At 43.2% G+C, this 24455-nt stretch overlaps 1 protein-coding gene across 10 annotated transcripts in view; it reads right to left on the bottom strand.

Moving 5' to 3' along the window:
* cacna1ba (calcium channel, voltage-dependent, N type, alpha 1B subunit, a) overlaps positions 1–24455 on the bottom strand; it is a 184394-nt gene that overhangs the window by 83846 nt on the left and 76093 nt on the right. For 7 of the 10 annotated variants that reach the window (XM_075468179.1, XM_075468178.1, XM_075468181.1 and 4 more), the window contains exons 7-13: positions 21882–21997; positions 21640–21726; positions 8706–8787; positions 7088–7305; positions 6250–6362; positions 5963–6075; positions 5744–5875 (exon numbers count right to left, since the gene is read on the bottom strand). In XM_075468179.1, coding sequence (XP_075324294.1) covers positions 5744–5875; positions 5963–6075; positions 6250–6362; positions 7088–7305; positions 8706–8787; positions 21640–21726; positions 21882–21997 — 861 coding nt within the window. Of the gene's footprint in view, positions 1–5743; positions 5876–5962; positions 6076–6249; positions 6363–7087; positions 7306–8703; positions 8788–21639; positions 21727–21881; positions 21998–24455 lie in introns of all 10 variants that reach the window. The other 3 variants (XM_075468182.1, XM_075468188.1, XM_075468184.1) reach the window with 1 other exon arrangement.

The following is a 24455-nucleotide window of genomic DNA, read 5'->3' as shown; positions in this document are numbered from 1 at the left end:
ATGTCACGCCACAACAAGGATATCGGTCATACATATTGGATAGATGGTCGTAAAATTTTTGGGTAAGAGAAGTGATTCATCTGTTCGTCATTCCATCAGAGGTTAGCTCAAATAATGGTTCAGTGTTTGTTTAGAGAGTTGCAAAAGGCATTCTGCAGCAGCTGCGAATCAAGCAGCGCTGTGGGGCCGTTTATCATCCACAAGGTCAAGGGATGGTTGAGAGGATCAATGGAACCTGGAGAGTGAAATTGAATTGAATCTGTGCTTCAACTAAACTAAACTGGATGCTTTGCCGCTTGCACTAATGAGCTATCGTATGCAGACTCAGAGAGTCCCGCACTAACACCGCATAGAATGCTAACGGGTCGACCCATGCCGGCACCTCAGTTGAGAGGTCCCTTTAAAGGGCCCCCACTTGAGCAGTTGCAAACAGAGTTGAGAGCTTACATGGAACAACTAACTGCAATCCACAGAACAATATATCTACAGTAGGAGTCCAGAGACTTGAGTCTCAAACAGCTGGTTGAGAGACCAGTGGTGCCAGGCGACCAGGTGCACATCAAAGTGTTCCGGAGGAAGTGGCTTGAGCCAAGACGAGAAGGACCGTACACAATGGTGCGAGCAACGCCAACAGCAGTTCAAATGGAAGGTAGCAACACATGGTACCATTTGAATCACTGCACGAAGGTTCGGAATAAAGACACAGTCGGAGTTGAGTCCGAGGGAAAGGATGAACAAAAGGAAGATGTTAAGACTTCTGACACTAATGAGCATCCAGGTGTGGGTGTTGGCCGACGGCATGGGCTCAGGAGAGCAAGGCCTGGAGGTGTTGGACGGGATCCTGCAAACAGGAGAGGCGGGAAGGGGTCCGGTGATGAAGCCACCCCGCAGGAGAAGTAGCCAGCCTGGGTCAGATGAGTATGATGCAACAATACACACCCACTCAGACCATGCCACGCCACGAACTTTGCCAGCAATACACACTAGAGCTAGTCGTGAAGAGGTATCGGTTAAGCGTGAATTTAAGTACGTGGGAATAAAGGATGGTGGAAGTGTGAGGAAGTGTGAGGAAGTGTGAGGAAGTGTGAGGAAGTGTGAGGCAGTGTGAGGCAGTGTGAGGCAGTGTGAGGAAGTGTGAGGCAGTGTGAGGCAGTGTGAGGCAGTGTGAGGAAGTGTGAGGAAGTGTGAGGAAGTGTGAGGAAGTGTGAGGAAGTGTGAGGAAGTGTGGATCATGGGTCCGGGGGAGGAGACGACCAAATCACCGCCACTGGACGCCACGACAAAGGGGCAATCTGGTAAGATCATGTTGTCCTCGGGTCAGAAAGAAGTTGTTCACAATGGTGGTAAGAATAGAAAGATTTCTCGTGAGAGTCTAGGGGGACTTGATACCATTAGCACTACAGGACAGAATAATCATGTTAATCCAAGAACAGACGGAGTGTACATGCACAGGTAGAGACAGGAAAACAGTGTAACTGTGGAAGAGGGTTTAAGGCAGCACAGGATATGTGGTAAAGATGGGCATGGTACACTACAAGAGAACTGACAGCGACGGAGTGTCTCATATGCGCAGACGCTCCAGGAGCATTGCCTGTTGTTGTTCCAGAACCACACACCTTCAGAGACTGTGCGGTGGTCCAGCAGCGGGAATGCAGACAAGGTAGGTTCACATCGGAAGAGGATAAATGGTTATTGTTTAAGCTTCCTATGTGTGGGATTAAGTGCAGATTGATGTTCGGGCCAAATAAGTTGCATAATTGTTTTCAAAATAGGGAAGCGCCACAAATTGGAGTCTTCTTGTGCTGAATTTAATCTTAGTACAACACAGGATGGGCCTCCCACTGATTATAGAGTAGACTACGATAGTGAGTTTGAATACGTTACAAGTGATGGATTTAATCATGTCATTGGAACTCACGTAGGTAATACTACTGTTAAATGCAATGTCGCATGGGTTTTATCTTGGTTTCCACACGCAAATATGAAACCAATATTTATTAGGACACCTGTGTGGTTTGAAAATCCGATTACTTTGGATCAATAATGTGAAAATATAGAAATGACAATTCTGACTCTATATCTTTTTGGGGATCAGACACACCCAATGGCTGAGAGTTACTGGATGTGTAGATGATGTTTTGTTAAATGTGTTACCCAACAGGTGGATAGGTCTTTGCGCACTTGTGAGGATGAAGACATCGGTGGTGTTAGTGTATGGTAAGGTAAACGAGATGCTAGGTTTGGATGTGGAAAAAGGGAGAGTTAAAACATCTAGTGGTAACTACATCATGGATAAGCACGTTTACTTGGATGCAATAGGGCAGCCGAGAGGGATTCCTTTTGAGCTCAAAGCACGCAGTGAGATTGCAGCTGGATTTGAGGCTATTTTGCCGTGGATCACAATTAACAAAATGTGGACTGGATTAATTACATATACTACAATCAACAGAGAATTCTTAACTACACGAGTGAAGGGTTTGTAGCCTGTGGAGAACAACTACATGGGACGAGTAGGATGGCTTGGCAGAACAGACAAGTTTTAGATTGGATATTAGAAGGGAAAAGAGGTGTTTGCCAGTGGTTGGGGAAAATGTTGTACATTTATACCCGGGAACACTGCAGCTGATGGGACGTTTACAACGGCCATGAAGAAGTTCAGAGAACTGAAAGAGGAGCTGAAGAGTGATGCTGGTGGAGGTGAATGGTGGTGGACTGGTCTGTTTGGGATTTTGGGAGAAGGGGGAGCGATGACAGTTAAAGCGGGAATAGCTATATTGTTGATAGTGATAATGGTCTCCCTATTGGTGTGTTGCATTATACCCATTCTGAGAAGGTGTTTGCTGCAAGTGATGTTCAAACGAACAGTGGAAGGAATCAGGAGGCAGATGACCTTGCGAGACCGGGTCTGAGGATCAACGCATGGAAGAGCTGGTCAACGAATGAAGGTTACCAACGGACCGTTCGCAAGGTTCTTTACTCAGGGGTGGAACCAAGTATAGCCTGACAGGGAGAAGAGATGCTGTAGATCTCTTTGATTGGGAGTGACGTACTGGCGACCTCTCCTCCCAGAGTTAGCTTAGCAGTACCAGACCCAGCCGGACGGATGTTCGGCCAGAAGCAGACGACGCCAGAGTACGGGAGATGGGACGGGACTGGAAAGCGGCATTACATTGCATTTTATTACTATTGTTGTGTGATAATCCATAATTTTATGTATTGTACTTGGTACAAAACTGTGATTAATTAATTCGATGATGGTGGTGTATTCATTCTCTGTGTATTATCAATCAGAACTGATCAGTAATATGTCCATTGCCAGTTCTGTTAGTCAACTGTTCTGAGTGCGACCTTTGGTCTATACTTTCATTACCCCCTACCCGAACCAGGGTTTGAATCCCATTCCCGCTTATCTTACCTCTTTTATTTCTCCCCCTACCCGAACCGGGGTTTGCATCCCCACCCCGCTGTGACTGGTGTGCAGTTGGTGAGAGGCTGAGGTAGCTTGTGGCTGTAAAAAGATGGTTGTTGTGGTGTGAGGAGCAGATCTATATAGGGAGTATAGGGAATTACTCACTGAGTCTGGTCCTTTATTTTATTATTTATTTTTTCGTTAGCACAAGTTTCTTGTGTTTACCTTGAATAGGGATGGCTCAGGTAATCCTGAAACATCCCATAGTTAAGCTGCTATAGGCCTAGACTGCTGGGGGGCCTCATCTGTCACACCTTTCCTCACTTTACTCTCTTTATGTATATGTGATATTATTGTGGTCATTAACTTGTGTTTCCCTGTTCCAACAGATATCCTTTGAATGGTGTTACAGTGCCGCCGCGGCCCCCTTACCCCCCCCCCCCTCCCCCCTCCCCTCCCCCCCCTCCCCCCCTCCCCCCCTTTCTGTCTTCTCAAACCCCAGCTGGTCGAGGCGGATGGCCACCCTTCCTGAGTCTGGTTCTGCCAGAGGTTTCTTCCTGTTAAAAGGGAGTCGTTTCTCTCCACAGTCGCCTCAGGCACGCTCAGGCCGGGAGATTGGACCGAAAAACAAAAAGTTTTCAGTGCAATCTGTTGGTTTTCTTAGCTAGGAAATTGTTTTTGAATTGGCTCTATATGAACGAATTGGATTATTTTATGAATTATGATTATTATTAATTAATTGAATTCCAATTGGCTTGAATTGGACTTACTATCTAAGTGCCTTGAGATGACATTTGTTGTATTTGGCGCTATATAAATAAAAATGAATTGAATTGAATTGAATTGGTAAAGCGGTCGGTCGCCAAGTGGGGTGGGGCCGTAGGACAGTTTTCCTAAAATAAGAACATGAGTTACGAAAGTAGCATCCGGTGGGTTTTTCGCTCCTATGCACTGCGAACAGTGGACAGGTGTGATGGCGATGTTAAAATTTGTGTTATTGTTGAATTCAGTATCATTTAATGTGATTCGGATACATATATATATTCCTTTTCATTGATTATGGTTGATTATGGTAATTAATTCTTAATTAATTATGTGGGATGATTTTCTTTCATTTTAGATTATTTCTTTATTAAATCACTGATAAGTGATTTCAGGGGGGACTATGTGGGAGAGAAATGTCATGACATGGCCTAATTACATCGTGTGCCTTGTTGACTGGTTCATATGAATATTGTTGATAGTTAGGATGAGCTTGTTTATAATAATGGCGAGAGCTAGGCGCCTCCAAAGAAGATTGGGCCTGGCCACTACGTATAAAAGGTTGTCGCAAAATGAGGTCGTTGGAGATTTGTGAACATTCTGTAAGCACATTTGCTGTGACGGCTGTTCAAATAAACTTCCCCAATGAAAGGCTGACCGACGCATATTCAACTCCTTTTCTCCACAACAATTGCAAGAAGCATTACAATGAGTTTTTAAAGCCTGTGAAAAATACTCAAATTCTATGGGGAGTGCTGTTTGAGCACCTAACTGTTAACATACACAGCTGGTCCACTATGTACCTAGAGATACTGACAACATAACAGGACAGATTCACTCTGGTTTTAGTCGGGTCAGGGAGATCTCTCACTCGTTCACATGCTGCAGCACTGTACAGCTCATAGACAGTCACACATATAAACACCAACACACACACACACACACACACACACTGCAGCGAATATCAGCAAAGAATTAGACCTTTGCATTGTGGGTTGTATGTTTGTAATTCATCTACATTTTCCCTACACTTGAGTGCTTGCAGGTTATGCACATGAGTTCAACTAAATTATCTGAAAGTAAGTAAATGATTAAAAGCCAGTATAAGCGAGCTGGTTGTTGGATTATGGGTGTGTTCATACATTTTCTGAGATATTATTTGAGTATTATCTAATCTAAACTAATAAATTTAGCTTAAGAGCGCTCAGAAGAAGCAGGATTAAGGGGATTTGCAGGCTGCAGGGCTAGACAGTCAAAAAGCAAATTAATTAACCCTGTTCTTAATTATTTTTCCCTCTTAAAAATAATAATTAAACATAGTATTATAATAATAATATTGCTAAATTAGTGGACTGATACACAGTTTCTATGAGAGTTGTAGTACTATAAAACAGCAATGGCCAGCACTGATCCTGATTCGGTTTGAACATAATTGAGAACTGTAAGGATCACCAAATGTTTAGTTGCCCAAAGGAACCACATAAACTCCTGGTGTCACCACAGCTCAGCTTGGTGAGGCACAGATCTTTTCAATAAATGTTTTTACAACAAACAACAGGATAAATTACTCACTGGCCACCAAACAGCTGCATGCCAAGCAAAGCAAAGACGACGATGAAGAGAAAGAGCAGGAACAACAGGCTGATGATGGACTTCATAGAGTTAAGCAAGGATACCACCAGGTTCCTCAAAGAGTTCCAGTACCTACACACACAGATGTGAACATGCTATATTAAGAACAAAAGGCCGGACTAATTTTCAGCATACACACAAAGATACCCCATGACTTACTTAGTGACTTTGAAGATCCTAAGCAGTCTTAATGCTCGCAGGACACTTATTCCAAATGAGGCACCAGGTTTGATGGCAGCCCAGATAACCTCAAAAATACTGCCAATAATGACCTGTGAACACAGTCTGATAAATCCTGCAGGCCAACACATATTCTGTTATAAAAATGAAACATTTCTTTTCTCAGGCACATGATTCAGGATCTCATCTCTTATGTCCTCATTCATGTTCACATTTTAAAATCCACTGTGAACTGACAAAGGTCAAAGCTATACAAGAAAACTCACCCCAAAGTCAAAACAGTTGAAAGAAGAGTGGAAGTAGTTCTGGGGTCCAAGGCCATACATTTTCATGGACATCTCCGCCAGGAACAAGCCCAAAAATACAAACTCTGCCAAGTCTGTCCAGGGAGAATAACAAAAATCACAGATCAATGCTTGCCCACACATTTGTGTTCAAAATTAGGATAATAACAATCTAAATTTGCATATGAGTGAATAGAGAAATTAAGTGCATGAAGTGTTTAATAGTTCTTTGTAACCTTCCACAACATGTCTACTGAATGCAAGCATTATAAACCATTTTAAGGTAGAACGACTTGTGGTCAGATTATTATTATCATCATTATTATTATTTTCCATCCATGGGGGGGGGGCTGGCACCTATCCCAGCTGTCATTGGGCGAGAGGCAGGGTACACCCTGGACAGGTTGCCGATCCATCACAGGGCCACACAGAGACAAACAAGACAAACAACCGTCTACAATCAAACTCACTCCTTGGGCCAATTTAGAGTTACCAATTAACCTAATATGCATGTTTTTGGGCAGTGGGACGAAGCCGGAGTACCCAGGGAGAACTCAAGCGTACACAGAAAGAATGTGACAACTGCCGTGAGATCCCCAGCTGGGAATCGAAACAGGAATCCTCTTGCTGTGAGGTGATGGTGTTAACCACCACAGACCCATGTGTTTTTTTTTTAATCATTTTCTTTTTTTCAGTTAAAACTGTATGTGTCAGTGTTCTAATATAATATTGTCGGCTAAATACAGTAGATACAAATAACATACAGGCCTTTAAGTTTACTTAAAAATTATTAATTGAATACATATTCACTGAAACTCACATAGTGCACAAGTTAGCCACTCAGGCTGGTCATAGTGTACTATGGCTACACACAACGTGTTGAGGCCAACAAGACACAATACAGTCCAGTAGAAGCTCTGGGACTTGACCAAATGGCGGATGGTGAAACGAATCCTCTTTTCTTTTCTCCTCAAATATGATGAGCTCTCATTCTTGCTCTTCACACTGGCCCGTGCAAATGGCGACCCTGGGGGAGCAGTTGGAATAAAACATACAAAAAGGTAATAAAGATACCAGGTCTAGAACTAAGGTAGTTTTGCCCAAAGTAGATAACTTTACATTTTGACAGTTATTTCATTGCAGAGTGATTTATTTGTCAGTTTTAAGTTGATATGCTCCAGCACAGTCCTTTATATATTATACAGTGGTGAATTCAACTGATACAGTGTGAAGTTCTTATATTCTAACAATCTTTAATTGTTATGTAGCCGAAATATAGCCCTTCTGGACTACAAAATCATGTCTTCACCACCCCTCTCCATGCACCCCTTTAGCCTGTACAACACTGGACCATAAGGAACTTAAATTATGCTCAAATGTTAAGAGGGATAACACGAATCAAGAGGAGAAAAATTATTCCATGAGAATTTCATTACTAATGCAGAAACACTAGTTGTCACAGTTCAATCATCTTGACCTCAGTAGTTTTCCATTGATCCTGCCTCTGCCCACTCAGCCACACCCACTTCGTCACTTTACTCTACTCACCTGTGCACACAGCTGCCTCTCATCACATGCAATCAGCCCAGCATATACTCACCAGCGCCACACTCACTCCTTTGCCAGATTGTTCTTTGTTATGCAAGACTTTCCAGCATTCTCCTGCCTGTCCCCGATTCCCCTGCTTCGTCTGCCTCCTGGTAAGTCGACCCTGCCTTCTGTCCCTGACCAAGAGTTTAGCCTCTCCTCTCCTGATTCTAGTTTGCCGGTTTCTGAACTGTTTGCCTGTCTGTCGGAGTCTAAGTAAAACGTTGAACTTTTACCACTGTTCCTGAGTCCTTTGTACTGCAATTGGGTCCATACACCACCCGTTACACTAGTGGGCTACTCATTTCCTGCTCTATTTTTAGTACATTTATCTCTCAATTAATCACCTATCTATTATCAATCAATATCAAATCTCTTCAACATTATCCTTAAAACTACATGTGCAACAGCATTTTCATTAAATAATAAACTTCACAGCATAAAATTAAAATTTTTATCCCAGCAAATAGCTTGATGAATCTTGATTAAATGTATGTTAATAACAAACGGTTCAATGTTTTTCTGAATCTACAGCACACCAGTTTCCATCTCAGTTTCACCTTGGCTGTGAAAAACCAGACGGAAACAGTGAAAGATAAGGGATTTACAGGTATGGAATGCTAAATATGAAATCCCTGATCTACCACCTATGCCCATCTCTGATGACAAATTAATGATCCATCACCAAGGTAATAGAAGTTGAAGCATTTCATTCATGCAACTTTGTATCACTGCAATAATATGAGCTCTTTATTGTGTGTTTGTGTGCTGCCCTGACCACAAAGAACCAACACAATTTGGAGACATGCAGTGATATGGCAGATAGTGTGTATCATGTATTGTCCTCACCAACAGATGAGATATCAGTGAAGTGGTCTTCCCCTTCTTCTGCATTGATGAGGTCATTTTTACTCTTCTTAGTCCTCTTTAGCACTTCAAATACAAAGTGGAATAAAGTCAATCATTTGAACTATTTCCTCATTGTTCACTTTCTTTCAGCACTTCTGTCATCTCTGTATAACATGTATAAAATGTAACATGCAGTTAAAACTTTATCTTAGGTCATGTCGTTATCAATTTAACACTCTCAGTTAAATTAAAACACTGTAAAAAATATACACCAGTATACCTGTATGATTTTGTCAATCCGTCGCACACCTTGCACTTTGTTTAAAAAAACATTGACTCTGTTCTTAATGCCACACAGATTGTCGGCGTTGAACCCTCCTCTGCTGTCTGTGAAAGCTTTCTTAATTTTTTTTTTATTAATAAGGTTACATCAACAAGGGCTGTTATTGCACCTTCCAAATATGATCACTCAGTCTTTGTCCCCTTTGAGCCTGTGACTTTGGTATTTTTACAGAAGATTGTTGATCATCTGTGGCCATCAGGCTCTCCAAATGATGCCGTCCCTCCTCGACTATTTAAAGAGGTTTTCCCTTCTATAGGGCCATCTGTACTGCAAGTTCTCAATAGCAGTCTGTCTTCAGGTGTTGTTCCTGTAAATCTGAAATACACAGTAGTCCACCCCTAACCTGACTCTTGTCATCTGGCTGCGTTCACCAACTACACGCGGGGGTGTTCCCTTTCCTCACACAACCATCTGAGGAGCCTGGGAGTCATATGTGTTCCGTCCGATTAGAAAATAATGAGAGCCAATCATTAATCGCTGGGTGGTACTTTGGATGAATGGTCGCATTATGGCCGCCCATTCATGCTCCAGAGGGCGGGAGTCAGGTAAGCTCTGAGCTACGTCATGGGTTGAGTCATTGGGAGTGGCTGAAGTGGCGTGTCAGTCAAGATGACAGACAGATTCTTCATCCAATCACATGCACGAGTTTTAGAAAAAATAGCCCCATTTGAAATCATGTCAGTTGTGGGCTCGTCCCAGATGGTATGCGAATACCAGAGGGCGGGAGTCAGGTAAGTCCACCCCCTGATTAAAATAAAACCACTCTTGACACCACAGTTCTCTCTAACTATGGATCTATATCCAAACTAGCTGTAGCAGCCAATTTGCTACTGCCAAGGTGTAATGTTTGAACCTGTACACTGGGTGTCACTGAAGGTTCAGGTATAAAGGTAGGAGCATTGCTGTTGATGTTAGGTGTTGACCCGGAAGGGCAAATGGCTTTTGACCGTTACCTGTCTGTGGTATAGCAGCCTGATTGTAATGGCTAGCGTTTTAATGGAATAAACAAAACAACACTTTCGCATAGAAGATGCCTTTGTGGACTTCGTTATTAACGCGTCAGCCAGGTCATTCCTGGGTCACACAATAGCTCAAGGTGAGCTCCTATATCATAGTCAAAAGCCTAGCTGCCGATTGGAATCTTTCGCCTTGGTGGGTACTGGAGTTCCAGCGCGTTGGAGGCCACGAGTGGATGTTAACGGGAGTCGCTTGGATTATGGATTTGAATCTTCTACCGAAGCTGGCATGAAGTATTCCTGGAAATGGCGCCCAACGAGGTAAAAGTAGCGCTACATTGCTAAAATGGCCATTTATTGTGCGCACACTTAAGCTAATCTAAAACCAATGCATTGGTATTTGGGGGGACCTTTTTTTTTGCGTCGTTTTCACTTGGATGAACTTTGCGTTTTGTATTCGGATTACGGTTGATGGACTATTCGTTCGGTTGATTACGTTTGAACTATTTGTTCGATTGACTGATCATGCAATCTGTTGATACGGTAAAGAATGGGACTGATGTGTCGGAAACTTTACAAACTGCCGAAGCTGCACGTACTGACATTGTTAGTGGCGTCGCTAGTGGCGGCGTTTCTAAAACACGGACTCAAAAGCGTGTTGTCAAACTTACCCCTCGAGGATATGCGGCGAAATTGGAAACATTACAAGCTGATAGAAAGGCTAAATTAAATAAAGCCGCTTCGGTAAGAAAGGCAATGCATATCTCAATGGTCAATAACAACAAAATGAAAGTTGAAAATGCTCTTAAAAATTTGACAGACGTGTGTGCTGATGTAAACGCTGTGCATGAGTCATTGTTGAATTTATTCCCATGTGATGTCAAAGAAAAACATGAAACGTGGTTCAAAGCAAAAATGTTGTTTAATAATGAGTCAATACGTGATGCAAGGTTGTGGGTTTCATGTAATAATGATGAAGGTATTGAACAAACTGACATTGTTTCTCATCATGTACGACCATCTGATACTTTTGAGAAATTAAGTTTGCCCACTGTCGCACCTAATGTTATACAACAGAGTGCTGATGATGAAATCAATCCAGATGATAGCATCTCAAATGTTGGTAGCCAGTGCTCAGGTCATAGGAGTCACAGGAGTGGTATGAGCAAATTGAGTACCACTTCCTCTCTCAGGAAACAAGCGGAGGCAGAGAGAGCTGCGCTATTAACTCGTGTATCATCATTAAAGGAAAAGCATGCACTGGAGGAAAGGGAGCAACAGTTGAGAAGAAGAAGAGAAGAACTTGACCTTGAAACTGAATTGGCTGCATCAGCTGCTAAGTTAAACATACTACATGCCCCAGAAGCGAGAAGCTGTTCTCGGGCACCATCAGATGGTATGAACTCATACTTGGCAAAGGCGAGACCAAAACAGTCCTTTGTGCTAGATCCAACAGCAAGGGAATTCAATCCAGAATCAACTAAGATAATGCAACAGACCAGTTTGCTACCCAATTATCCACCTGTGGCAGATGAACGGAGAAAGGCAACCGAACAGTGGTGTGAAGTTGCCTCTAAGCAGTGGAATAAACCCATGGACCTAAGGAAAAGTGGATGGACCACTACCATGCAACCAGCCAGCGAAATGCCACTGCCATGGGAGAAACCACAATTGTCACAAAAGGGATGGAAACCAGAAATGGAACAGGGCTGCGAGGCAGCATCCAAACAATGGCATAATTTACAGGGACCACAGCAAACTACCAATGTCCTGAGATCATTACAACCCAACTTGTCTGTCAACCGTGGATAAGGTGCATCTACCATCTTACCCTCCACAAGGAGGCAGACACACACCTACTGATCTCCTCAACGTAATACATCGGCAAACCGAAATCACAGCAACTTTAGTGCAGCAACAGAGTATGTTGACCTTGCCACCTCGAGAAATTCCTGCATTTGGAGGAGACCCATTACAGTATAGGGCATTTATAAAGGTCTTTGAACAAGGAATAGAACGAAAGGCAGAAAAGGCGGACTGCTTGTATTATTTAGAGCAGTTTACAAGAGGACGACCACAAGAGTTGGTGCGCAGCTGTCAGCACATGGCTCCTGATCGAGGCTACATGGTAGCAAGAGAACTCTTGAAGGAACACTTTGGAAATCCATACAAAGTAGCAACTGCCTATATGGAAAGAGCCTTGGCATGGCAAAATATAAAATCTGAGGATGTGGATTCACTCCAAGAATACACCTTATTTCTATGGATGCTGCAATGTCATGGAGGAGTTGCCATATGTACAAGAACTGAATATGCCAGTGAATATGAGAACCATAATTTCAAAGTTACCCTTTAAGATGAGAGAGCAATGACGGACTAAAGCACATGACATAATGGAAACGACTGGTGATAGAGCTCATTTCGGCAGTTTGGTTGCATTTATTGACAGACGAGTGAAGATACTTTCTGATCCCTTGTTTGGTGATATTCAAGATTCATCAGGCGTAGGGGGAAAGGACAACATCAAATTCAAGTTGCAACCCCGAGAACGAGCCAAGGGAAATGTAGTAGCCACCACAGTCGCTATGGATCCACCTGAGGGTGATCTTGTAGAAACAGCAGATTTAGCTACCATCAAAGAACAACAATGCATTTGTTGTGGGCTCAGCCATGCTTTGGAGAAATGCAAGCAATTTCAGAGAAAGGGCCATAAAGAAAAAATGACTCTTTTGAAAGAAAGGGGAGTTTGCTTTGCATGCCTGAGTTTTGGACATCTGAGCCGCCATTGCCACCAGCGTCTGCAGTGTACAGTGTGTGGTCAGCATCATCCTACAGTGCTTCATATTCAAAGGCATCCTACAACCACAGAGCAGGCAAAGGGTCAACCAAGTGAAGAGTTGACCTCGTTGAAAGCATGTAGCCTAACAGGGGCCGGCAAGGAAAGATGCGCTCTATCTATCCTGCCTGTTAAGGTGAAATCAGCAAAGGGGAATAGAGTCATTCACACCTATGCCTTTCTGGATTCAGGTAGCTCTGCTACATTCTGCTCAGAAGATCTAATGCAGAAATTGAATGTTACAGGCAGGAAAACTAAACTCTTGTTACGAACTATGGGCCAAGAGAAAACCATATCTGCACATTCATTAACTGACTTGGAGATAACTGGCCTGGACAAAAACGACTTCCATATGCTTCCAGAGGTGTTTACACAGAAAGAGATGCCAGTGACAGTAGAAGACATGGTAACACCTGGAGACTTGACTAAATGGCCATATCTGTCCGAAGTACACATTCCAAGTATAGATGCAAATGTCGACCTGTTAATTGGCACTAATGCTCCTAAGATAATGGAACCCTGGGAGGTCATTAATAGTCGCGGAAATGGACCTTATGCCATCAAGACTGTTTTGGGATGGGTCATCAATGGTCCAATGGCCAGAGCCAATGGTGATGAAGAATTCGAGCCGAAGCGATGTTCTGTCACAGTAAACAGGATCTCCTTATGCAAGCTGGAAAGAATGTTGACGGAGCAGTATAACCACGAATTCAATGACAAGGCCAGTGAGGAAAGGGAACTGTCAAGAGAAGACCACAGGTTCCTGGAAATAGCAGAACAGTCAGCCACATGGCAGGAGGGGAGATACTCCTTGAAATTGCCCTTTAAGAAGAAGGACCTCCTTTTGCCTAACAACTTTGCAATTGCAAGGCAAAGGATGCAAGGTTTAAAGAGAAAGTTCTTGAACAATTCAGACCTTCATCAAGAGTACACAGAATACATGAATAAGATTATCAGTAAAGGTTACGCCGAGCAGTTGACTCCTCAGCAGCTGTCTGGAACAAAGGGCAAGCTGTGGTATATCCCACATCATGCGGTTCGCCATCCAAGAAAGGGCTCACTCCGTGTGGTGTTCGATTGTGGAGCATCCTTTCAAGGAGCTTGTCTAAACACAGAACTTCTACAAGGCCCCAACCTTACTAGCTCACTGCTCGGAGTTCTCACTCGTTTCAGAGAGGAGACTGTGGCATTCATGGGTGATATTCAAGCCATGTTCCACCAGGTGAAGGTTCATGAAGAAGATCGTGATTTCCTTCGCTTTCTCTGGTGGCCCGAAGGAGACACGACTAAAGACCTGGTGGGATATAGGATGACCGTACACCTATTTGTTGCCACCTCTTCTCCTAGTTGTGCTGCTTATGCCCTGAGGAAGACGGCTGATGATAATAAGTCAGAATATTCATCTGAAGTGCTGCAATGCATTACGCAGAATTTTTATGTCGATGATTATTTAAAGAGCTCAGCCACATCACAGGAGGCTATCCGCATGATTGAAGAACTGACCACATTATGCCTGAAGGGTGGTTTCTGGTTGGAAAAATGGATCAGCAACAGCCGTGTTGTTCTACAGAACATTGTCAAAGAAAAAAGGGCTCAGGACCTTAAGGAACTGGACTTGGATCGTGATCAGCTTCCAGTGGAGAGGGCTCTAGGTCTGCAATGGTGTGTTGAGACAGATTCCTTCAAGTTTAGGATGGAAATGAAGCAGCAGCCTCTCACTAGACGTGGCATGCTATCAGTTACCAGTTCTGTGTACGATCCTTTGGGCCTTTTGGCACCAGTCACCCTAGTGGCCAAGATGATGCAACAAGAACTGTGTAGGAGGAAATGCAGTTGGGACGAAGAATTGCCACCTGACCTCTTGCGTCAATGGAAAAGTTGGCTGGAAGAATTGGATCTGTTGGCCACTTTCAATGTGACTAGGTCCATTAAGCCTGTGAACTTTGGTACAATTATGCATGCCCAATTACACCACTTTGCAGATGCTAGTGAAGATGGTTACGGAACGGCAACATACATTCGCATCCTAAACCAGTCTAATGACATTCAAGTGTCCCTTTTGTTGGGTAAGGCCAGAGTGACTCCATTGAAAGCAGTTACTATCCCTCGATTGGAGTTGACTGCAGCCGTTCTTGCTGTCAGAGTGGATCTGATGCTGAAGGCAGAGCTCAAATTCCAACTGGATGACTCAATCTTTTGGACTGACAGCACTGCGGTGTTAAAATACATCAATAATGAGGACAGACGATTCCAAACATTTGTTGCAAATCGAATTTCTACCATTAGAGAAGCAGCAAGGCCCTCACAGTGGCGGCATGTCCGAACCACAGACAATCCAGCAGATGATGCATCGAGAGGGTTGAAAATGGAAAATTTCTTAAAAAATGACCAATGACCTTTGGAAAACTGACGAAGAATGGCCTAAGATTGCATTGGACACGTCAGTAGGCTCCAATGATCCAGAGGTTAAACGAGAAGTGACAACGAATGCCATTAATCTAAATGTACACAATCCAACATACCAGTTCATTGTCTATTTTTCTGATTGGAGATGTTTAAAGACATCTGTTGCCTGGATTCTGAGATTAAAGGCTGTGCTACTGCAACGAATCAGGCAGAAAGGACGGCTAACTGAACCTGTGGCAAGCAATGAGAAGGGAGCTGATCAGTGTTCACCACAGGTCAGGGCCCAAGCAGTCATAACACCCCCTTGTGCCCTGACTGTGGATGAGCTGTTGCAAGCAGAAGTAGCCATCATTCGCTACTGCCAGCAGTTGAGGTTCCAAGAGGAGATTACTGCTTTATCTTCTACCAGATCCACAGTGAGCCGTCATAGTTCTATCTATAAGTTGGATCCAGTCCTGGAAGATGGGCTCTTGAGAGTTGGCGGAAGATTGAGTAAAGGAGCTATGCCTGAAGAGGCTAAACATCCATTCATTATTTCTAAAGACCAGCATATTTCTGGGCTTATCCTCAAGCATGTGCATAGGGCTTTGGGTCATAGTGGACGCAGTCATACACTGTCTGCTGTTAGAAGGAGGTTTTGGATCACAAATGCCAACTCGGCTGTACGAAAGATCATTTCTGAATGTAGCTTCTGTCGTCGCTATAATGGCAGAGCTATTGATCAGAAGATGGCAGATCTTCCTAGAGTAAGAATCATTCCTGACCTGCCACCATTCACTAATTCAGGAGTGGATTACTTTGGTCCCATCGAAATAAAAAGAGGAAGATCAACCTGCAAACGTTACGGAGTGATATTTACTTGTCTAACTAGCAGAGCTGTGCATTTAGAGGTGGCAGTGTCACTGGAAACTGATGCTTGTATCAATGCCTTACGCCGCTTTATTAGTAGGAGAGGACAAGTTGTAACTCTGATATCTGACAATGGCACCAACTTTTGTGGAGCAGAAAGAGAATTGAAGCTGGCCGTTGCTGCCTTAAACCATGCCCAAGTTCAAAGGAACCTTTCTCAAGTTGGAATTAATTGGAGCTTCAATCCACCATCAGCCTCGCACCATGGAGGTGTATGGGAACGAATGATCAGACTGATTCGAAAGGTTCTGAGTTCTGTTCTGCGCCAGCAGACTCTGGACGAAGATGGATTACATTACTTTGTGAAGTGGAGGCCATTTTAAATGACCGTCCAGTCACTCAGCTCTCAGATGATCCCTTTGACCTGGAGCCACTCACTCCTAATCATCTTCTGTTGTTAAAAGGGAAACCAGCGCTACCACCTGGAGTGTTTGGACCTCACGATCAGTACGTGAAAAGACGATGGAGGCAGGTTCAGTACGTTGCCGACATCTTCTGGAAACGATGGGTACGCGAGTACTTGCCCCTGCTTCAAGAGAGACAAAAGTGGAATCAGAAGAAAAGGAATCTGACCATCGGAGATATTGTGGTGGTGATGGATGCAGCAGCGCCTCGAGGTTCATGGCCTTTGGGCAGAGTTCTGGGGGTTTTTCCAGACAAATGGGGTCATGTGCGCTCTGTGAAATTGCAAACCAAATCTAACATAATTGAGAGGCCTATTACAAAACTGTGTTTGGTACATGAAGTGCAGTAATATTTGTTTTTTGTTTCGTTTTGCTTTTGTTTTGTGAATTGTTATGTTTGCTTACCATAACAATTAGGGGCCGGCGTGTAACAGCCAATTTGCTACTGCCAAGGTCTAATGTTTGAACCTGTACACTGGGTGTCACTGAAGGTTCAGGTATAAAGGTAGGAGCATTGCTGTTGATGTTAGGTGTTGACCCGGAAGGGCAAATGGCTTTTGACCGTTACCTGTCTGTGGTATAGCAGCCTGATTGTAATGGCTAGCGTTTTAATGGAATAAACAAAACAACACTTTCGCATAGAAGATGCCTTTGTGGACTTCTTTATTAACGCGTCAGCCAGGTCATTCCTGGGTCACACAATAGCTCAAGGTGAGCTCCTATACTAGCATTTCTCTCAAAGTTCCTCAAGAAGATTGTTTATAGTCAATTAATGACTTTCATGGAAGAACATAATATCCTCAAAGTTTTCCACTCTGGCTTTAAAATGTTACACAGTACTAAATTAGCTTTAACTATATGTTTTTAACTTCTGATTCTGGTGACTGTGTTATTCTTATGCTTTTAGATCTAACTTCTGCATTTGACACAGTGGACCATATTATTTTACTCTCTCGTTTGGAGCAGTGGATATTGGTATTGGGGGTGTAGCACTGGAGTGGTTCAGATCCTACTTGGCGACTCGAACATTTTATGTTAGCTTTGGTGAATTTGCATCTTGCTCCACTCCCCTCTCATGTGGGGTCCCTCACGGCTCGGTTTTAGGTTCCCTCCTCTTCTCTCCCATCTGCTCCCAGTTGGCTCAATTCTTAAAGGGATAGTTCGCCTCTGTCGCTTGGCGCTATTTCTCTCTACCTTCGTATCACTACGGGCTATGTAAACTGTCCAGACCGAAGTGCAGACCGAGCAGTCCCCTGCTTCCGAGCAGTAAACAACGTAACACGTGCGGCTATCGGCAGGTAGCTGTACGCATTGATATGAAGGGAGGCAAAAATAGCGCCAAGCAATTGTGAGGTCTGACTTTTTCTGGATAACAGTTTTGTGATGCAAATGTATTGCTCTTTTGAACGCATATTGTTTTGAGAAACAAGACGCTTTATTTTTGCGACCCCAGCCAACTAGCCGGACTACCTTCGTCAATGCCAAAACGAGGCTGGAACTTGGCTCACAGGACGCAGGGGGTAAGAAAATATTCATAAATGATATCGCTAATATGGGATGTCATACAGCTTCATGTCAAAAGAGGCAAACTATCCCTTTAAGGCAACATGTTATTTCATTCCACTGTTACGCAGATGACAGTCAGCTTTATGTACCTCCTAAAAAGAATGAAGGTTATTCTGTAAAAAAATTGCTCAAGTGCCTTGATGATATAAAGACCTCGATGGCTCTTAACTTCTTAAATTTTAATGAAAAAGAGATGGAAGTGATGGTTTTTGGCCACACCACTTAGACCCCCTCCAGTATGATTTGAGTAGCGTGACCCAGTATATCAACTTTGGGGTTAAAGTGGATGCCGATCTTAAGCTTGACAGTCAGATCAGAGCAGTTGTCAAATCAAGCTTTTTCCATTTGAGGTATCTTACAAACATAAATCCATTTCTGTCTTGGCAGCATTTTGATTCAGTCATCCACGCCTTTGTCACAGTTTGGCTGGATTACTATAATACACTTTACATTGGGGTTAGTGTTTCCTCCGTAACTCTGCTTCAAACGGTTCAAAATGCTGCTGCACATATTTTAATTAGCACATGAAAAAAATCTGCACATTTACCCCATTTTAGCCTTGCTCCACTGGCTGCACATGTATTCAAGGATTAATTTGAAAGCCCTCTTATTTACTTTTAAAGCTCTCAACGGTCTTGCCCCACCCTACCTCTCTGAGCTGCTTTGCCCTTATACAACTACTCGTACTCTCAAGTCAGTTGATGAACTGCTCCTGAATGTTCCAAAACTAAGCGTTCGCTCAGAGGGGACAAGCCTTTGCTTTTGCATCTCAAAGTAAGCATCGTTTTGGTTGCAAGGCTGAAGAGGAAGAAATTGCATGTTCTACAAAGATTCATTTAGGGTCAACTAATAGCTTCTAGGGAACAACATTTCAAGAAAAGGCCCACACAGACGTAAATCTATATAATATATAAGACGACAACAAAGTCAAGTGGGTGGTAGAAACTAAGAGCAGATCACACCAACCTCTAAGTATAGGGGCTGGCTGAAGAAATTAACAATATCATCGAGCAAAAAAATAAGTCAGCTTTCAACAAAATAAATACTGTTCATCATGAATTTCAAATTACAGGCCAATCATTTATTTATTCATAGGTCACCAGTTTGGTCCGTGTTGCCGGCAGTAAGTCGGACATGTTTCTGGTGAGGGTTGGACTCCGTCAGGGCTGCCCTTTGTCACCGATTCTGTTCATAATTTTTATGGACAGAATTTCTAGGCGCAGCCAGGTCATTGAGGGTCCCGTTTTGGCAACCTCAGAATCGGATCTCTGCTTTTTGCGGATGATGTGGTTCTGTTAGCGTCGTCGGGCCGTGACCTTCAGCTCTCACTGGAGCGGTTTCGCAGCCGAGTGTGAAGCAGCTGGGATGAGAATCAGCACCTACAAATCCTAAACCATGGTCCTCGGCCGGAAAAGGGTGGAATGCTCTCTCCAGGTCGGGAATGAGATCCTTCCCCAAGTGGAGGAGTTCAAGTATCTCGGGGTATGGTTCACAAGTGAGGGACGAATGGAGCAGGAGATTGACAGGCGGATTGGTGCGGCGTCTGCAGTGATGCGGGCTCTGCACCGGCCCGTCGTGGTGAAGAAGGAGTTGAGCCAGAAGGCGAAGCTCTCGATTTACCGGTCAGTCTACGTTCCTACCCTTACCTATGGTCACGAGCTGTGGGTAGTGACCGAAAGAACGTGATCGCGAATACAAGCGGCCGAAATGAGTTTCCTCCGCAGGGTATCTGAGCTTTCCCTTAGAGATAGGGTGAGAAGCTCGGTCATCCGGGAGGGGCTCAGAGTATAACCGCTGCTCCTCCACATCGAGAGGAGTCAGATGAGGTGGCTCGGGCATCTGGTTAGGTTGCCTCCTGGACGCCTCCCTGGTGAGGTGTTCTGGGCATGTCCCACTGGGAGGAGACCCCAGGGAAGACCCAGGATACGTTGGAGAGACTATGTCTCTTGGCTGGCCTGGGAACGCCTCGGGGTCCCCCCAGAAGAGCTGGAGGAAGTGTCCGGGGACAGGGACGTCTGGATTTCTCTGCTGAAGCTGCTGCCCCCGCGACCCGATCCATGAAGAAGCGGTAGATGATGGATAGATGGATGGATGGATGGATGGATGGGCTGGCTGTGTTGGCTTCAAGCATGCCTTTCTCCAACATCTCTGCTAATTTACGGAGCCCTTGATTGTGACGCCATCTGTTCCTGCCCTCAATCAAGGCTGATTTACTGATATGCTGCAAGCTGGACATTTTGGCTTTGCATTGACTGTAGGTTGTCCCTGAGCCGTACCAGTCATGGAGGTTTTGGGGGCTTGGGAGGGTATCATATGTGTCCCCTGTGAGAAAGTTCAACCTAGCCTGTGAGATCTTCCACATATCGGCCCAGGAGAAGGTCCTGCAGGTAATTGCCACCCACTTTGTCCACCTCCCTTGCTGCTGCATGTTGACTGCTCTGATCTTCAGCATTTCACACTGCATCTGTGTGACTTCTGAGATTACTAGCTCCTTCCTTTCCCTATTTGAGGCTTTGGACCACCAATTGAGGGCTGGCCCACTTCCAAAACCTGCCTTGCCAAACTGCACCATCTCAACTTCCTGATGTTACAGCTGTTTAACAGCCTGGTCAATTGCTTGACCAGCTTTCCATTTGTGCCCTGTTCGGACTGGGGCATTGACATGCTGTACAACTGGGACAGGTGAGTCCATCAGTTAAAGCAGTCTATTTTTTTCCATCTTGTACCCAAGGTTGAAGGAATTCAGTGGCAGCTGAAGTATATTATTTCCAAAACAAGACGGCACTGAAGAGGCAGCTATTTGTGGATGTATCTGTTGGCTTTTAGGTCCATTCTCGGTATGTCATAATGTCATAATCTCGCACAGTTTTAGGGGGCACATCAGGCATTGGTATAGGTTGTATTTCCAATTTTTTATTTTTATTACTAGATAAATTTTTATTACTTGGATATGAAACCACATCAGATATACAGTGATGTCCCTACAGAACATATCTTGTTTTAGGATTCTGACATTAAACAGGTTAGACTTACACTATCAGTAAAAATAAAACGCATTTTAACAGAGGTGATTAAACTGCAGGGCTAAACCTGACTCATTTGGTTTTAGGTCCAAACTGATCATGTCCTCCATGTCAGAGATTTTTTTATACTGCTGAATAATCAAATCCATTATTGTCATTGTTCCACATACTTAAATGCACGCAACTCTCACTTGCTTTTGTTACACTCAACTTGGTTCCATTGAATCCAAATTCCAAATTAATCTTTTTTTTTTTTTTTTTTTTCCAAAACCCAGACTTTGAAACTTCAGACTTTTCCCCATGTGAGGAAAGACAAAAAGGTGCTTAATTAATAGCTAATGACAGGATGAAATTAGTTTGATCTCATCAGACCCTATTCATATTATTTAGCCTTTTTTGTCCTTTAGGTAAAGGCTGCATTTTGTAGTTTTAAGTATGCATATGAACTGATACTATATTGAAAGCACCTCATTTTCAAGAGGGCAGTCCTCACCAGAGTTGTTGTGCTTCTTTTTGTACCATGCTCCATCCAGCGATTTCTCTTCTGCATTCTTGTCTTCTTCAGCCAGCATCACCTCCTCTGCAACAAAAATACTCTACTTGAAATGAAAATTTTCATATTTTGGTCATGTTTTCCATCAAGTATATTAATGCTTTTATTTAGATTGAACTCTAGTGACTAAATATCCCAGTGATGTAACATTTATAGCTAAAATATTTGTGACATGTTCTTACCTGCTTTGCAGATCCATTCCAAGTAACCTGTTAACTCTCTCTCAATTTGCTGTTGTCGGCGGAGCTTAAGGAATTCTTGCCTCTTCTCCACACGTTCCCTCTCCTTTGCAAACTCCCTGTAAAAGTCATACACATACACACATGAAATAAATGTTTATTAAATTTGACAAACACAGATTCTAGAGCTCAGAACAGTTAACAGGCATAGACTCCCACCAGGTGAGAAAAAGTTGATGACCTTACACTGTAGAATAGCTGAACTGGTGGTTTCATCTTGACAAGCTACTATCTACCTACATGAAACCTAAGATAATACTACAACTACTACTACTACTACTACTATTACAACTACTACCCCTACTACTACTACTACTAATAATAATAATAAAAACAAAAAAATAACAAAGCCAAGTAAATATTCAAGGTATGTCCATTATAACTAAAACAAAGTAAAAGGAGAAAGATTATTGCGTCAGCCTTGAATCCCTGGTTTGTATCCTATCGTGTTGTTCCATGTTATACTCTCTGCTGTCATTAGTTCAAGCATAAAGACCTATGATAATGAAGAGACTGCAGCTTTTTGATCAATCTAAATTGAGATTTACTCGTTCAACTCGTTTTATTCACAATTTATACAAAACTTAATTATTTCAAAGTTAATTGAATGATAAAATTGCCCTTCTGTACAAATTAAGGTATTTCTTACTTTAAAACGACATTAAAGTAGAATAAAATAACATTTAGGTTATTAAACAAGGTTTCGAATTCATAGCCAAGACTAATATCAAGATTAGAAAGCAGATTTATTCTTTCAACAGGCCTGTACTTGACAGAGGTACCTGGCAGATTGGAGTGCAAGTAAAGATTGTTGTTCCAGTTTAAACAATCTGACTAGGAAATTAGATAGGCAGGAGATGAGGCAGAGAAGGGGAGGATGAAATAAGAAGGGGAAAAGAGGTGGAGGGAGAGAGCGATATTGCATAAAGAAAGATAGAAAAAAAGACCACTGAAATAACAGAGCAAGGGATCTATAGTACACCCCAGCTGCTCAGTGATTGGTGTATCTCCCACACAGTTAAGGGGAAAGCTCTGTCCTGCATTGCAGTGGGTGTTTGTCTGCCTTCCTTTGTGTGTTTTTATACTCTCTACATGTGTGTATCAAAACCTAATTTGGTAGTACACATGTTTTGCTATATGATGTGTGTGCAGTAAATCTATGTGTTGGTTGATGAGTATGTACGTTACAGTAGCAGTCTGGATTTCCCAGCATTGTAGCAGTTTACAGCATAGTTTTATATTCACTGACACATACACACTAATAGATATCTTGATGACACATATGAATATCAAAAAGAGTTAATACTGAATAAGGCACATTCAGCTCCCAAATGTATATCTTCTGGAAATATTTAGACTGATTAAGATAAACATATTAAAAAAACACACCCATATTCATCTTAAAAGTTGTTCCACAACACTCTGTTGTAGTGAGTATATAACTATGTCATTGTCATTGGCATTACAATAAAACATTAAGCATTATATTAACAAACACACAGTGGGGTCCAAATGTGTTAGAGTACATGGGAAACTGCTATATGTTGAGGCAGAAGACGGGTCATAGTCAAGGCAAAAGATCAGAGCCGGGAGATCCAAAGAATCCAATCCGAAAACCCGAAATCTCAAGACCAATTACACAAACTGGGTCATAAACAGGTCAGAGGAGAGCAGGGAAACAGAACAGGTCAGAAAATCCAGAGATCCAATAGATAGAGATAGAAAGTCAGGTCTGAAATCCAAAATCAGAATCCAAAGAACAGAACCAAGTCAATAAACCAGGCTTCTCGTGTCAGAGATGGCCAGAGGCAAAATCAGGTTCGGGTCCAAAAACAGAATAAATGACAGAAGTCTGGTCTGATGAACATTGCTGGCAAGTTGCTATGCTGCAATTCAGGGAAGCAAACAACCTGGCAGGGAAATGGAGCTGCAAGACCTGCTTTCAAAAGGGACTGGAACAGGTGAGTTTAGTTGTGTTGAGTACATGCTGATTAGTGAGAGCAGAGTAAGGGGAGAGAAATGGCAGGAAATGACCAACTAAGGCACAGACTAGAGAGCAGAGCCAGAGACCATGACAGTACCCCGTCCTCACCAAGATGTTGGGTATCAGGAGCACATAAGTCAGAGTTTGGTCTCCAGCTCCTGATTGTTTGACCCACTAGAAGTATGTAAACCGGCAACAAAATCGATAGAGATATGGAGCCATGGGCATCGAGGGTTAGGAAGTGGATGTAGGAGTCCTAATGGAGCTTTTCTGGAAGTTTCTTGGATTGACCACAAACAGAACAAGCAGGGATGAAGTCCTTGACGTCCTAAAGGAGAGTGGGCCATTAGAATCGCCGCTGGACAAAGAAGCAGGTCAATCCCAGGGTGACAAGCAAGATGGGAGGAGTGGCACCAGTCCAGGTCTGGACCTGAGGTGGTCTGGAACACAGAGATGGTCAGTGGGACAGACTGAGGGAGCAGGAGAGGAGCATGGGCGCTGAGGACCTCTTCTTCAATGTACAGCTGGGTTAG

The sequence above is a fragment of the Odontesthes bonariensis genome, chromosome 6 (assembly GCF_027942865.1).
Source record: "Odontesthes bonariensis isolate fOdoBon6 chromosome 6, fOdoBon6.hap1, whole genome shotgun sequence".
Classification (NCBI taxonomy): Eukaryota; Metazoa; Chordata; class Actinopteri; order Atheriniformes; family Atherinopsidae; genus Odontesthes; species Odontesthes bonariensis.
This window is presented reverse-complemented; position numbering and strand designations above follow the sequence as displayed.